Raw genomic sequence first — 14,773 nt, 5'->3', positions numbered from 1 at the left:
TGGAACAAAACTCCTAACTATCCTATTACAGGCTAAATCTCTCAGCATTCTGTTTAAAGTCTGATTGGCTTTGTAACCTTCACGGAATCTATTTGTCTGTCTGTATTTCGATCTCTGTGGGTTTTTTAAAAATCAAGTCTGTGTTCACAGCCAGAAGGCACCAGGGACTTCCCAACACAATGGATGTGAGGTGTTTTTATCAGCTACCAACACAGGCAAACGAAGTGCTTACCATTTACAGTCTGTGGAAAACATCATCAAAGCTTAGCATGTTCACCATCTACTACCTTGGCGCCTACTTTTTTTTTTAAAATTGTGCAAATATATTTTGTTTTAAAAATCCTACATTTAAAAGTAATCCCCCCACCCCCCGCGCGCCCCCTCCCACGCGCCCCAAGAACGCAAGAAATTGGAGGAGTAGACCATATGGTCCCTTGAGCCTGCTCTGCCATTCAATAAAATCATGGCTGATCTGATCTTGGCCTCAACACTTCCCTGCCTGCTCCCCATAACCCTTTGTCGGAAAGTGTGAGGTCATCCACCTTGGGAAAAAAAAACAGTAAAAGGGAATATTATTTGAATGGGGAGAAATTACAACATGCTGCGGTGCAGAGGGACCTGGGGGTCCTTGTGCATGGATCCCAAAAAGTTAGTTTGCAGGTGCAGCAGGTAATCAGGAAGGCGAATGGAATGTTTGCCTTCATTGCGAGAGGGATGGAGTACAAAAGCAGGGAGGTCCTGCTGCAACTGTACAGGGTATTGGTGAGGCCGCACCTGGAGTACTGCTTGCAGTTTTGGTCACCTTACTTAAGGAAGGATATACTAGCTTTGGAGGGGGTACAGAGACGATTCACTAGGCTGATTCCGGAGATGAGGGGGTTACCTTATGATGATAGATTGAGTAGACTGGGTCTTTACTCGTTGGAGTTCAGAAGGATGAGGGGTGATCTTATAGAAACATTTAAAATAATGAAAGGGATAGACAAGATAGAGGCAGAGAGGTTGTTTCCACTGGTCGGGGAGACTAGAACTAGGGGGCACAGCCTCAAAATACGGGGGAGCCAATTTAAAACCGAGTTGAGAAGGAATTTCTTCTCCCAGAGGGTTGTGAATCTGTGGAATTCTCTGCCCAAGGAAGCAGTTGAGGCTAGCTCATTGAATGTATTCAAGTCACAGATAGATAGATTTTTAACCAATAAGGGATTAAGGGTTATGGGGAGCGGGCGGGTAAGTGGAGCTGAGTCCACGGCCAGATCAGCCATGATCTTGTTGAATGGCGGAGCAGGCTCGAGGGGCTAGATGGCCTACTCCTGTTCCTAATTCTTATGTAACCCTTTACTCCCCTATAGTTCAAGAATCTGTCTATTGAAGCTTTGAATATATTCAATGACTCAGCTCTCTGGGGTAGAGAATTCCAAAGATTCACAACCTTCAGAAAAGAAATTCCTCCTCATCTCAGTCTTAAATGGGCAGCCCCTTATTCTGAAACTATGCCCCTCCAGTTCTAGATTCCCCACAAGGGGAAACATCCTCTCAGCATCTACCTTGTCAAGCCCCCTCAGAATCATATATGTTTCAATAAAATCACCTTTGCTGATGATACAAAGATGGGAGGAAAAGCATTGTGTGAGGAGGACACAAAAAATCTGCAAAAGGACATAGACAGGCTAAGTGAGTGGGCAAAAATTTGGCAGATGGAGTATAATGTTGGAAAGTGTGAGGTCATGCACTTTGGCAGAAAAAAATCAAAGAGCAAGTTATTATTTAAATGGAGAAAGTGCTGCAGTACAGCGGGACCTGGGGGTACTTGTGCATGAAATGCAAAAGGACAGAGTGCAGGTACAGCAAGTGATCAGGAAGGCCAATGGTATCTTGGCCTTTATTGCAAAATGGATGGAGTATAAAAACAGGGAAGTCTTTCTACAGCTATATAAGGAATTGGTGAGGCCACACCTGGAATACTGTGTGCAGTTTTGGTTTCCATATTTACGAAAGGATATACTTGCTTTAGAGGCAGCTCAGAGAAGGTTTACTAGGTTGATTCCGGGGATGAGGGGGTTGACTTATGAGGAAAGGTTGAGTAGGTTGGGCCTCTACTCATTGGAATTCAGAAGAATGAGGTGGGATCTTATCGAAATGTTTAAGATTATGAGGGGGCTTGTCAAGAGGATGGAGAGAGGATGTTTCCACTGATGGGGGAGACTAGAACTAGAGGGCATGATCTTAGAATAAGGGGCCGCCCATTTAAAACAGAGATGAGGAGAAATTTCTTCTCTCAGAGGGTGTAAATCTGTGGAATTCGCTGCCTGAGAGAGTTGTGGAAGCTGGGACATTGAATAAATTTAAGACAGAAATCTTAAACGATAAGGGGATAAGGGGTTATGGGGAGCAGGCGGGGAAGTGGACCTGAGTCCATGATTGGATCAGCCATGATCTTATTGAATGGCGGAGCAGGCTCGAGGGGCCGTATGTCCTACTCCTGCTCCTATTTCTTATGTTCTTATGTTATGTTATGTTCACCTCTCATTCTTCTAAACTCCACTGAGTACAGGCCCAACCTGCTCAACCTTTCCTCATAAGACAACCCCTACATCTCAGGAATCAACCTAGTGAACCTTCTATGAACTGCTTCCAATGCCAGTATATCCCTCTTTAAATAAGGAGACCCCCCACCCCACCACTTTCTGTGGAAAATTGGTAAAAAAAAAAAAATCCTGAAACAGCACACTGCAATTTCTCCTTTTATCTTTATTGCAAGATGGAGACACAAGTTTAATTTGGGCAGACACACGATGGTTGCAAAAAAGATTTCAGGGATTTACTGTCCATAATTAACATCAGTTTCTCGCTCTCTCTCTCGTCCTAGCAGCTCACCAGTAATCCATGTGTCTCGTCATTACGCTGTAGCACATTCATACTGCAGGCTGTCATCACACAGAACATAAAGCACATCACGAGCACTCTTTACCTCTGTTGCTCCTGCATGTTGTGCAACTGTTCCAGCTTGGTCTTGTGCTCGGCCTCCAACTTATTTAACATTTCCTTGATCACTCCCATGAAGGAGTTAAACTGTATTTTTTTAAAAAAAGTGAAATTGATTTAAATTTTGGGAATTTATACCGAGAGAAGTACAAGACAATTCAGCAATTCTTTTTTTTAAAAATTCATTCTGGGATGTGGGCGTCGCTGGCAAGGCCGGCATTTATTGCCCGTCCCTAACTGCCCCTCGAGAAAGTGGTGGTGAGCCGCCTTCTTGAATGGCTGGAAATCTCAGCGGGTCAGGCAGCATCTGTGGCGAGAAACAGAGTTAACGTTTCAGGGCGACGACCCTTCGCCTGAAACATTAACTCGGTTTCTCTTCACAGAAGCTGCCTGACCTGTTGAGATTTCCTGCATTTTCAGTTTTCATTTTAGATTACAGCATGCGCAGTATTTTGCTTTTGTTCTTGAATGGCTCGCTAGGCCATTTCAGAGGGGCAGTTAAGAGTCAACCACACTGCTGTGGGTCTGGAGTGACACATCGGTGAGACCAGATAGGGACGGAAGATTTCCTTCCCTAAAGGACACTGCGGGGTTGGAGAATTGGCACCAGTGCAGTTAAGTTCTGTCTCAGGTTGGGCTTCAGTCCAGGGAGGTTCCCCGCTGCATGTGCAGGATCGCTGAACATACCTTTATAACCTCAAGAACATGGAGAGCAAAAGGAATATATGCACGAAGTGTCCCGTTGGTGTTAAAAAAAGATCTTTCTGACGTCCTAGCACAAGGCGTTCAGCATAGGTTTACCATAATGATATCTGGGTTCCAAGGTTAAGTTACGAGGTGAGATTACACAAACTAGGGGTGTATTGCCTGGAATTTGGAAGGTTAAGGAGTGATTTGATCAACGTTTTCAGGATATTAAGGGGAACAGATAGGGTAGATACAAAGGGTGGTAGAAGTTTGGAACTCTCTTCCGCAAATGGCAATTGATGGTGGATCAATTGTTAATTTTAAATCTGAGATTGATAGATTTTTGTTAACCAAAGATATTGAGGGATATGAGGAAACGGCGGGTAGATGGAGTTAGGTCACAGATCAGCCGTGATCTCATTGGATGGGAGAGCAGCTCGAGGGGTTAAATGGCCTCCCCCTGTTCCTTTGTGCAGGAGGGCTCCTGACTTTCAAAGCTTGTTTTACCTTAAATAAAATAAATACACCAAGAAAATGTATGTAAAAATGGCCACAACCATTAGATGTAAAACTGAAGAAACTCCTGCATGCAGAATTCTAAAGTTGTCTTTATATGGCAATAATCATGGGCAATTTTAAATGCAATTATACAATCATGCAGCATAACTAAAACCGTCTTTTTCCATCTCCATAACATCGCCCGCCTCCATCCCAGCCCCAGCTCTTCTGCTGCTGAAACCCTCATGCCTTTGTTACCTCTGGACTACTCCAACTCACTCCTGGCCGGGCTTCCACATTCCACACGACGTAAACTTGAAGTCATCCCAAACTCAGCAGCCCGTGTACTAACCCGCACCAAGTCCAGATCACCCATCACCTCTGTGCTTTCTAACCTACATTGGCCTCCAGTTAAACAATGCCTCAATTTCAAAATTTTCATCCTTGTTTACAAATCACTCCAAGGACTTGCCCCTCGCTATCTCTGTGATCTTTTTCAGCCTCACAATCCCACAAGATATCTGCTGCGCTCCTCAAATTCTGGCCACTTGAACATCCCTCATTATAACTGCTCAACCATTGGTGTGCGTGCCTTGAGCTGCCTGGGCCCTAAGCTCTGGAACTCTCCACCTCTCTACTTCCTTTAAGCTGCTCATTAAAACCTACCTCTTTAAACAAGCTTTTGATCATTTGCCTTAATTTCTCTGTGGCTCGGTGTCAAATTTATCTCTTTGTCTGTAACACTGTTGTGAAGCGCCTTGGGACATTTTACTACGTTAAAGGTGCTATATAAATAAAAGTTAGTATTATTTTAACCTTCAGCTTGATTGGACAAATCAAATTGGCCAAGGTAGCCTTGAGGAAGAGTTCATAGAGTGTATCCGGGATAGTTTCCTTAAACAGTATGTTGCAGAATCGGGGAGCAGGCTATCTTAGATCTGGTACTTTGTAATGAAACTGGATTAATAAATGATCTCCTAGTAAAGGATCCTCTAGTAAAGAGTGATCATAGCATGGTTGAATTTGAAGTTCAGTTGGAGGGTGAGAAAGTTGGATCTCAAACCAGTGTCCTAAGCTTAAATAAAGGAGACTGCAAAGGTATGAGGGCAGAGTTGGCTAAAGTGGACTGTGAAAATAGATTAAAGTGTAAGACAGTTGATGAGCAGTGGATGTACATTTAAGTAGATATTTCATATCTCTCAACAAAAAATATATTCCAATGAGAAGGAAAGACTGTAAGAGAAGGGTTAACCATCCATGGCTAACTAAGGAAATAAGGGAGGGTACCAAATTGAAAACAACGGCATACAAAGTGGCCAAGAATAGTGGGAGGCCAGAGGATTGGGAAACTTTTAAAAACCAACAAAGAATGACTAAAAAATTAATAGAGGGAAGATAGATTATGAAAGTAAACTAGCAAGAAATATAAAAACAGATAGTAACAGTTTCTACAGGTACATAAAAAGGAAAAAAGAGTGGCTAAAGTAAATGTTGATCCCTTAGAGGATGAGACCGGGGAATTAAAAATGGGGAATAGGGAAATAGCAGAGACGTTGAACAAATATTTTGTGTCGGTCTTTACGATATAAGACACTAAAAACATCCCAATAATGGATAATCAAGGGGCTATAGGGAGGGAGGAACTTAATATAATCACTGTCACGAAAGAAGTAGTACTCGGTAAAATAATGGGACTAAAGGCGGACAAGTCCCCTGGACCTGATGGCTTGCATCCTGGGGTCTTAAAAGAAGTGGCTGCAGAGATAGGGGATGCATTGGTTGTAATCTACCAAAATTCCCTGGATTCTGGAGCGGTCCCAGCGGATTGGAAAACTACAAATGTAATGCCCCTATTTAAAAAAAGGAGGCAGACAGAAAGCAGGAAACTATAGACTAGTTAGCCTAACATCTGTCATTGGGAAAATGCATTATTAAGGAACAGGACATTTGGAAAAGCACAATTCAGTCAAGCTGAGTCAGCATGGTTTTATGAAAGGGAAATCATGTTTAACAAATTTGCTGGTGCTGTTTGAGGATGTAACGAGCAGGGTGGATGAGGGGGATCCAGTGTATGTGGGGTATTTGGATTTCCAGAAGGCATTTGATAAGATGCCACAAAAAAGATTACTTGCACAAGATAAAAGTTCACGGGGTTGGGGGTAATTTATTAGCATGGATAGAGGACTGGCTAACTAACAGAAAAGAGACTCGGGATAAATGGGTCATTTTCTGGGTGGCGAACAGTAACTAGTGGGGTGCCACAGGGATCGGTGCTGGGGCCTCAAACTATTTACAATCTATATTAATGATTTGGATGAGGGGACTGAATGCAATGTAGCTAAGTTTGCTGATGATACAAAGATGGGTGGGAAAGCAAGTTGTGAGGAGGACACAAAAAATCTGCAAAAGGATATAGACAGGCTAAGTGAGTGGGCAAAAATTTGGCAGATGGAGTATAATGTGGGAAAGACTTTGGCAGAAAAAATAAAAAAGCTAATTATTTAAATAGAGAAAAATTACAAAATGCTGCAGTACAGAGGGACCTGGGGCTCCTTGTGCATGAAACACAAAAGGTTAGTATGCAGGTACAGCAAGTAATCATAAAGGCAAATACAATGTTGGCCTTTATTGCAAGGGGGATGGAGTATAAAAGCAGAAAAGTCCTGCTACAACTGTACAAGGTATTGGTGAGGCCACACCTCGAGTACTGCGTATAGTTTTGGTCTCATTATTTGAGGAAAGATATATTTGCATTGGAGGCAGTTCAGAGAAACATAGAAAATAGGTAAAGGAGTAGGCCATTCGGCCCTTCGAGCCTGCACCACCATTTAATAAGATCATGGCTGATCATTCCTTCAGTCCCCCTTTCCTGCTTTCTCTCCATACTCCTTGATCCCTTTAGCCGTAAGGGCCATATCTAACTCCCTCTTGAATATATCCAATGAACTGGCATCAACAACTCTCTGCGGCAGGAATTCCACAGGTTAACAACTCTGAGTGAAGAAGTTTCTCTTCATCTCAGTCCTAAATGGCCTGCCCCTTATCCTAAGACTGTCTCTCCTGGTTCTGGACTTCCCCAACATCGGGAACATTCTTCCCGCATTTAACCTGTCCAGTCCCGTCAGATTATTATATGTTTCTATGAGATCCCCTCTCATCCTTCGAAACTCCAGTGTATAAAGGCCCAGTTGATTCAGTCTCTCCTCATATGTCAGTCCAGCCATCCCTGGAATCAGTCTGGTGAACCTTCACTGCACTCCCTCAATAGCAAGAACGGCCATCCTCAGATTAGGAGACCAAAACTGAACACAATATTCCAGGTGGGGCCTCACCAAGGTCCTGTACAACTGCAGTAAGACCTCCCTGCTCCTATACTCAAATCCCCTAGCTATGAAGGCCAACATACCATTTGCCTTCTTCACCACCTGCTGTACCTGCATGCCAACTTTCAATGACTGATGAACCATGACACCCAGGTCTCGCTGCACTTCCCCTTTTCCAAATCTGCCCCCATTCAGATAATATTCTGCCTTCGTGTTTTTGCCCCCAAAGTGGATAACCTCACATTTATTCACATTATACTGCATCTGCCATGCATTTGCCCACTCACTCAACCTGTCCAAGTCACCCTGCAGCCTCTTAGCAGCGTCCTCCTCACAGCTCACACCGCCACCCAGTTTAGTGTCATCTGCAAACTTGGAGATATTACACTCAATTCCATAATCTAAATCATTAATATATATTGTAAAGAGCTGGGGTCCCAGCACTGAGCCCTGCGGCACTCCATTAGTCACTGCCTGACATTCTGAAAAGGACCTGTTTATCCCGACTCTCTGCTTCCTGTCTGCCAACCAGTTCTCTATCCACGTCAGTACATTACCCTTAATACCATGTGCTTTGATTTTTCACACCAATCTCTTGTGCGGGACCTTGTCAAAAGCCTTTTGAAAGTCCAAATACACCACATCCATTGGTTCTCCCTTGTCCACTCTACTAGTTACATCCCCCAAAAATTCCAGAAGATTTGTCAAGCATGATTTCCCTTTCATAAATCCATGCTGACTTGGACAAATCCTATCACTGCTTTCCAAATGCGCTGCTATTTCATCCTTAATGATTGATTCCAACAGTTTCTCCATTACTGATGTCAGGCTAACCAGTCTATAATTACCCGTTTTCTCTCTCCCTCCTTTTTTAAAAAGTGGTGTTACATTAGCAACCCTCCAGTCCATAGGAACTGATCCAGAGTCGATAGACTGTTGGAAAATTATCACCAATGCATACACTATTTCTAGGGCCTTTCCTTAAGTACTCTGGGATGTAGACTATCAGGCCCTGGGGATTTATTGGCCTTCAATCCTGTCAATTTCCCGAACACAATTTCCCGCCTAATAAGGATATCCTTCAGTTCCTCCTTCTCACTAGACCCTCAGTCCCATAGTACACCCAGAAGGTTATTTGTATCTTCCTTTGTGAAGACAGAACCAAAGTACTTGTTCAATTGGTCTGCCATTTCTTTGTTCCCCGTTATAAATTCACCTGAATCCAACTTCAAGGGACCTACGTTTGTCTTCACTAATATTTTTCTCTTCACATATCTATAGAAGCTTTTGCAGTCAGTTTTTAGTTCCCGGCAAGCTTCCTCTCATACTCTATTTTCCCCCTCCTAATTAAACCCTTTGTCCTCCTCTGCTGAATTCTAAATTTCTCCCAGTCCTCTGGTTTGCTGCTTTTTCTGGCTAATTTGTATGCCTCTTCCTTGGATTTAACACTATCCTTAATTCCCTTGTTAGCCACGGTTGAGCCACCTTCCCCGTTTTATTTTTACTCCAGACAGGGATGTACAATTGTTGAAGTTCGTCCACATGATCTTTAAAGGTTTGCCATTGCCTATCCACCGTCAACCCTTTAAGTATCATTTGCCAGTCTAATCTAGCCAATTTGCGCCTCATACTGTCAAAGTTACCTTTCCTTAAGTTCAGGACCCTAGTTTCTGAATTTACTTTGTCACTCTCCATCTTAATAAAGAATTCTACCATATTAAGGTTCACTAGATTGATTCCTGAGACGAAGGGTTTGACTTATGAAGAACGGTTGAGTAAGTTGGGCCTATACTCTCTGGAGTTTAGACGAATGAGAGGTGATCTTATAGAAACATATAAGATAATGGGGGCTCGACAAGATAGATGCAGAGAGGATGTTTCCATCTATGGGGGAAATCTAGAACTCGGGTGCATAGTTTCAGAATAAGGGGCCGCCCATTTAAAACTGAGATGAGGAGGAATTTCTTCTCTGTGGAGGCTGGGTCAGTGAATATATTTAAGGTGGAGATAGACAGAATTTTGCGAGATAAGGGAGTACAGGGTTATGGGGAGTGGGCAGGGAAGTGGAGCTGAGCCCATGATCAGATCAGCCATGATCTTATAGCTTTCGTGGAGCAGGCTCAAGAGGCCAAATGGCCTACTCCTGCTCCTAATTCTTATGTAAGGAAAGTGCTGGTGCAAAGTGACAGTGCATCAATGCCAAGAAATTATAGTATAAATGCAGAGTCATTGCCCAACTTGACTTTGAAATGAGGGAGAGTGAGATAACTTTTGAGGGTTTCCCTCTGCTCTGGCAGTACATCTTCACTCTGGATGCACAAGTCTAGCACAGGTGCAAAGCAGAACCACTGCAGTGCAAATGAAGCCTAACTGAATGTTTCAGAGTACCTACTGCCGACATATCTGACGGGCTACATATCAACAGAAAATGTTGGAAATACTCAGCGGGTCAGGCAGCAAGTATGGAGAGAGAAAGAGAGTTAACGGTTCAGGTCGGTGACCCTCAGCCAGACCTTTCATCAGATGAAGTGTCATTGACCCGAAACGTTAACTCAGTTTCTCTCTCCACAGATGTTGCCTGACCCGCCGTGTATGTCCGGCACTTTTTTGGTTTAATTTCAGATTTCCAGGAGCCACGAGATTTTGCCTGTGTGCTATTCTTAAGGGTTAGAATACAAACTGGTTCTGTAGCCCAAAAGCAAAATACTGCAGATGCCGGAAATCAGAAATAAAAACAGAAAATGCTGGAAAGACTCAGCGGGTCAGGCAGCCTGGGTGAGGAGAGAAACAGAGTTAACGTTTCAGGTCGGTGACCTTTCGTTAGAACTGGAAAAGGTTAAGAGATGTAACAGGTTTTTAAGCAAGTGCGGGGTCAGGGAAGGGGGAGGGGAGGAAAGAACAAAAGGGAAGGTCTGTGATAGGGTGGAAGGCAGGAGAGATTAGAGAGACAAAAGGGATGATAGTGGGAGGCAAAAGGAGATGGTAATGGGAGAAGTAACGAAACAAGAGATGAGTCTAGAACTTTTGAACTGTAGGGGAGTCAAGGGTTATGGGGAGCGGGCGGAGAAGTGGAGTTGAGGCCAAGATCAGATCAGCCATGATCTTATTGAATGGCGGAGCAGGCTCTAGGGGCCGTATGGCCTACTCCTGCTCATATTTCTTATGTTCTTATGTAGAAGAGGTGTAAATGGGAATGGCAGAATCATCAACAGACCTTAAAAATAACACATGGCATACAGCCCGTGACGACCGCATTTAACGTCTGTAAAACATGGCAAGTATAGATTGAACACATTACTTCAAGGCTTCTTAAAGTGGCCAAGTGTTCACGTGTTGCATTTGCTTGGTATTTTGTCATTGGGACTTTGGGTTTATTTTAAAATAAAATAATTTGAATCTTTTTTTTAAGAAAGGTCCCACCTCCACCTACAAATCTCAAATGATAGGGATATCACAACTGGGCTGTGACTAACCCAAGTACTGCACACTTGGTTTACAAATGAAGACTTCTGAAACAACTTTTTTTGTTTAAAAAGGGAATAGCCACAGTGCACCGATTCTGAGAACGCGCAACAAGCTGGAGGCAACGGGATCAAAGGGCAGCGGAGGTGACCTGACCTGGTTCAGATTCAGATTGTTGTCAATGCTGAGGGGTACGAGGTGCGGTAGCACTTTCGACGCCAACTGCTCTTTGGTGATCCCCAGCTTCTTATGGCTGAAAGTACATTTGTAGATACCTGAGACACAAAAGTGAATAAAAATGTTTGTTAAAACTGACTGCCAAATCTTTTTTCTTACTTACTAGTAAAACCTTCAGCAAGAAATATCTCCCATAATTCTGCATGTGGGCAGCAGCAGGTTGCCCACAGGCAGAAAGGTCAGGAATAGCAAAGGAAAGGTGCTTTTATACAGTGCGTCACAGAAACAATAACAGCTTGTATTTATATAGCACCTTTGGGATAAAAAATGAGACACCACACAAGCAGAAATTAGCCCAAAAGCTTGGTCAAAGACGTAGGTTTTAAGGAGCATCTTGAAAGAGGAAAGAGAGGTAGAGAGGCGGAGAGGTTTAGGGAGGGAGTTCCAGAGCTTGGGGTCTCGGCAACAAAAGGCACGGCCACCAATGGATGAGAGATTATAATCAGGAATGCTCAAGAGGGCAGAATTAGGAGTGCAGACATCTCGGGGGGTTGTGGGGCTGGAGGAGGTTAGAGAGATAGGGAGGGGCGAGTGCCATGGAGGGATTTGAAAATAAGGATGAGAATTTTGAAATCGAGGCGTTGCTTAACTGGGAGCCAATGTAGGTCAGCGAGCACAGGGGGTGATGGGTGAGTGGGACTTGGTGTGAGTTAGGACACGGGGCAGTGAGCACAGGGGGTGATGGGTGAGTGGGACTTGGTGCGAGTTAGGACACGGGGCAGCGAGCACAGGGGGTGATGGGTGAGTGGGACTTGGTGCGAGTTAGCCGAGTTTTGGATGACCTCCAGCTTACGTGGGGTGGAATGTGGGAGGCCAGCCAGGAGTGCGTAGGAGTAGTTAAGTCAAGAGGTAACAAAGGCATAGATGAGGGCTTCAGCAGCAGATGAGCTAAGGCAGGGGCGGAGACGGGCGATGTTATAGATGTGGAATAGGCGGTCTTAGTTATGCTGCGGATATGTGGCCGGAAGCTCATTTCAGGGTCAAAAACAGCCAGAAATGAATTATTGAAGGCAGCAGGGAAAAGAGAGAATGGGAAGAAAGTAAGATAGATAGAACGACACAGTCATACATCTCCCAAACATCTGAAACTGCTTCACTTATAATTAATTACAATGGAACGAAAGAGCAGAGGCAGCTGAGACAGAACATGCTCATCTCATCATTCTGGGTTCGATTCAACACCAGATTCCACAGATCAACAGATCAGGGGTGAGGAAGCCTTTAGAAAATGACAAGAACATAAGAATTAGGAGCAGGAGTAGGCTATACTGCCCCTCGAGCCTGCTCCGCCATTCAATAAGATCATGGCTGATTTTCAATCTCAACCCCGCTTTCCTGCCTGATCTCCATATCCCTCGATTCCCCTAGTGTTCAAAAATCTATCTCAGCCTTGAATATACTCAACAATTCAGCATCCACAGCCTTCTGGGGTAGACGCTGTATAAATGCAATTCATTTTGTTGTTGTTACTCAAGTTAACTGAAATTTAAACCAGAAAATTTGGAAACACTGCAACATAAATTCATCAAGCAGTCTCACCTAAAATTCCCATAAGAACCGCAGGCTCCCGAGATGGAATCTGCTGCAAGAAGGGAAGTATCTCATCTAGGACAAACCACTTGTCCAGATACTCTAAGAGCTTGCCTAGGCAAACCAGCGAATTTACACGAACCTGTAGAGATTGGAAACAGAACGAGAGTCTTGGTAACTCACGGATTAACATCCAGTGGGAAAGTTAAGCGGTTACTCACTACTCTATAGTTAAAAGACAGTCGGTAAGGACATAGAAATAATTTTAACTGAGCGCATCCAAGCTTATGCCAGTGAGTGTGTGAGCTGAAGAGATCCGAGAGGTCCCAGGTTCAAACCTCGGCTGTGAAGAGTCAAGTGATTTTGAACTGGGGTGGCAGTGGGTGTACGACAATTGTCATTAACACCAACAGTGATGTGGGGACGAAGGAGGAAGACAGAACCGGTGACCAGTAACCGATGTTCCCGTTAAGCTGCGTGGCCACACGGCAGCCTGGAGGTCCCGCGCAGGCTGCTCACCGGCTTTACGTTGGTGGTAACAGCACATGCACAAAAAACTGAATGGGCCGCGTAGCCAGTTAAAGGGCCCGCGTACCCAAAACAAAATTACAGGAACATTGCCAGTAACTACATTACAACAGTGACTACGCTCCAACAGTACTACATTGGTCGCGAAAGGCGCTATATAAATCCAAGTCTTTAGTTTTCTTTTAACTCATGCTGGAATTGTGTACGCACGTATGCAGGCACAAATATTACACATTCCAGCTAAGGACATGATTTGGACAGTGCAACAACGACAGTGCTTCAAGAATACTGGTCGTGAAAGGCGCTATATAAATGCAAATCTTTCTTTTTTTTTCCCTTTATGAATTTAGATAGGCTGTGATGCCACTGCAGTTGAATAGTTTTGCAATGCTCGATGCCAAGGCTCACCTAAGAATAATGGCCACCTGGGCAAGCCAACTAGCTCTCAAGCACCCCAGCAACATCTCCAGGAGAGGAGATAAGGGGGAACTAAATAAATGTTGACTAACCTTAAATACTGCTTCTTTTTTGTAACCTTTAATGAGCCAACTGCACTACAGCACTTTTTTTGAAGGAAAAAAAGGAATACAAGCTTGGAACTCTCAGAAAATGTCAAGCCATTACGTTTAATCATGACCCGGAGATCAGTGAAATGATATTGAACTATGGCTTGTTGTATTTATTAAGGACTGATGGAGGCCCCTCAATTAGAATTAGACTAAATTAGAATCAAAATGGTTTGGACCGAATTTGATCATATTGGGTCAGGAGATAATGCTAATTAATTTGCTATCAGCCGTAGCTCAATGGGTAAGCTCTCTTACCTCTGAATCAGATGGTTGTGGGTTCAAGTCCCCACAGCAGAGAATTGAACGTATAAAATATCTAGGTTGACATTCCCAGTGCAGTGCTGAGGGAGCACTGCACTGTCGGAGGTGCCGTCTTCAGATGAGACATTAAACCGAGGCCCCGTCTGCTCGCTCAGGTGGACGCAAAAGAACCCATGGCACTATGTTGAAGAAGAGCAGGGGAGTTCTCCCCAGTGCCCTGGCAAATATTTGTCCTTCAATCAACATCACGAAAAAAAAAGATGATCTGGTCATTATCACATTGCTGTTTGTGCATTAACTGGCTACCGCATTTCCTACATTACAACAGCGACTGCACTTCAAAAAGTACTTAATTGGCTGTAAAGCCCTTAGGGACATCCTGAGGTTGTGAAAGGCACTATATAAATGCAAGTCCTTTTTTTTTAATCAATTTGCTTCTTCGGCCCGAGAAGGTTTTTCCTCAGACAAGTTTAAGTATATTAAGCTTCAAATCGCTGGAGAAACTCGGTTGGGTTTATTGTTAAGCTGTTTCACCTCAGTGATCGTGAAGCGCGAGAATGTGAGTCCACTTACTGCAAGGGAGGAGGTCTGTAAACTAGCACTCTTAATGCGGGGTATTAAAGAGTTCTTCATCGATGGATAGTCTATCAAGTTTGCAAAGGTTGGAATTATGCTGAGGCAGAGTTCCTAAAAGGC

The 14,773-nt window shown here is 43.8% G+C and overlaps 1 protein-coding gene across 1 annotated transcript in view; it reads right to left on the bottom strand.

Moving 5' to 3' along the window:
* scyl2 (SCY1 like pseudokinase 2) overlaps positions 1-14,773 on the bottom strand; it is an 84,653-nt gene that overhangs the window by 14,227 nt on the left and 55,653 nt on the right. The window contains exons 11-14 of the mRNA XM_070900121.1: positions 14,651-14,764; positions 12,729-12,861; positions 11,109-11,227; positions 2,969-3,069 (exon numbers count right to left, since the gene is read on the bottom strand). Coding sequence (XP_070756222.1) covers positions 2,969-3,069; positions 11,109-11,227; positions 12,729-12,861; positions 14,651-14,764 — 467 coding nt within the window. The remainder of the gene's footprint in view (positions 1-2,968; positions 3,070-11,108; positions 11,228-12,728; positions 12,862-14,650; positions 14,765-14,773) is intronic.

The sequence above is a fragment of the Pristiophorus japonicus genome, chromosome 15 (genome assembly GCF_044704955.1).
Source record: "Pristiophorus japonicus isolate sPriJap1 chromosome 15, sPriJap1.hap1, whole genome shotgun sequence".
Classification (NCBI taxonomy): Eukaryota; Metazoa; Chordata; class Chondrichthyes; family Pristiophoridae; genus Pristiophorus; species Pristiophorus japonicus.
The sequence above is the reverse complement of the archived record's forward strand: the minus strand, read 5'-3'. Positions and strand labels throughout refer to the sequence as shown.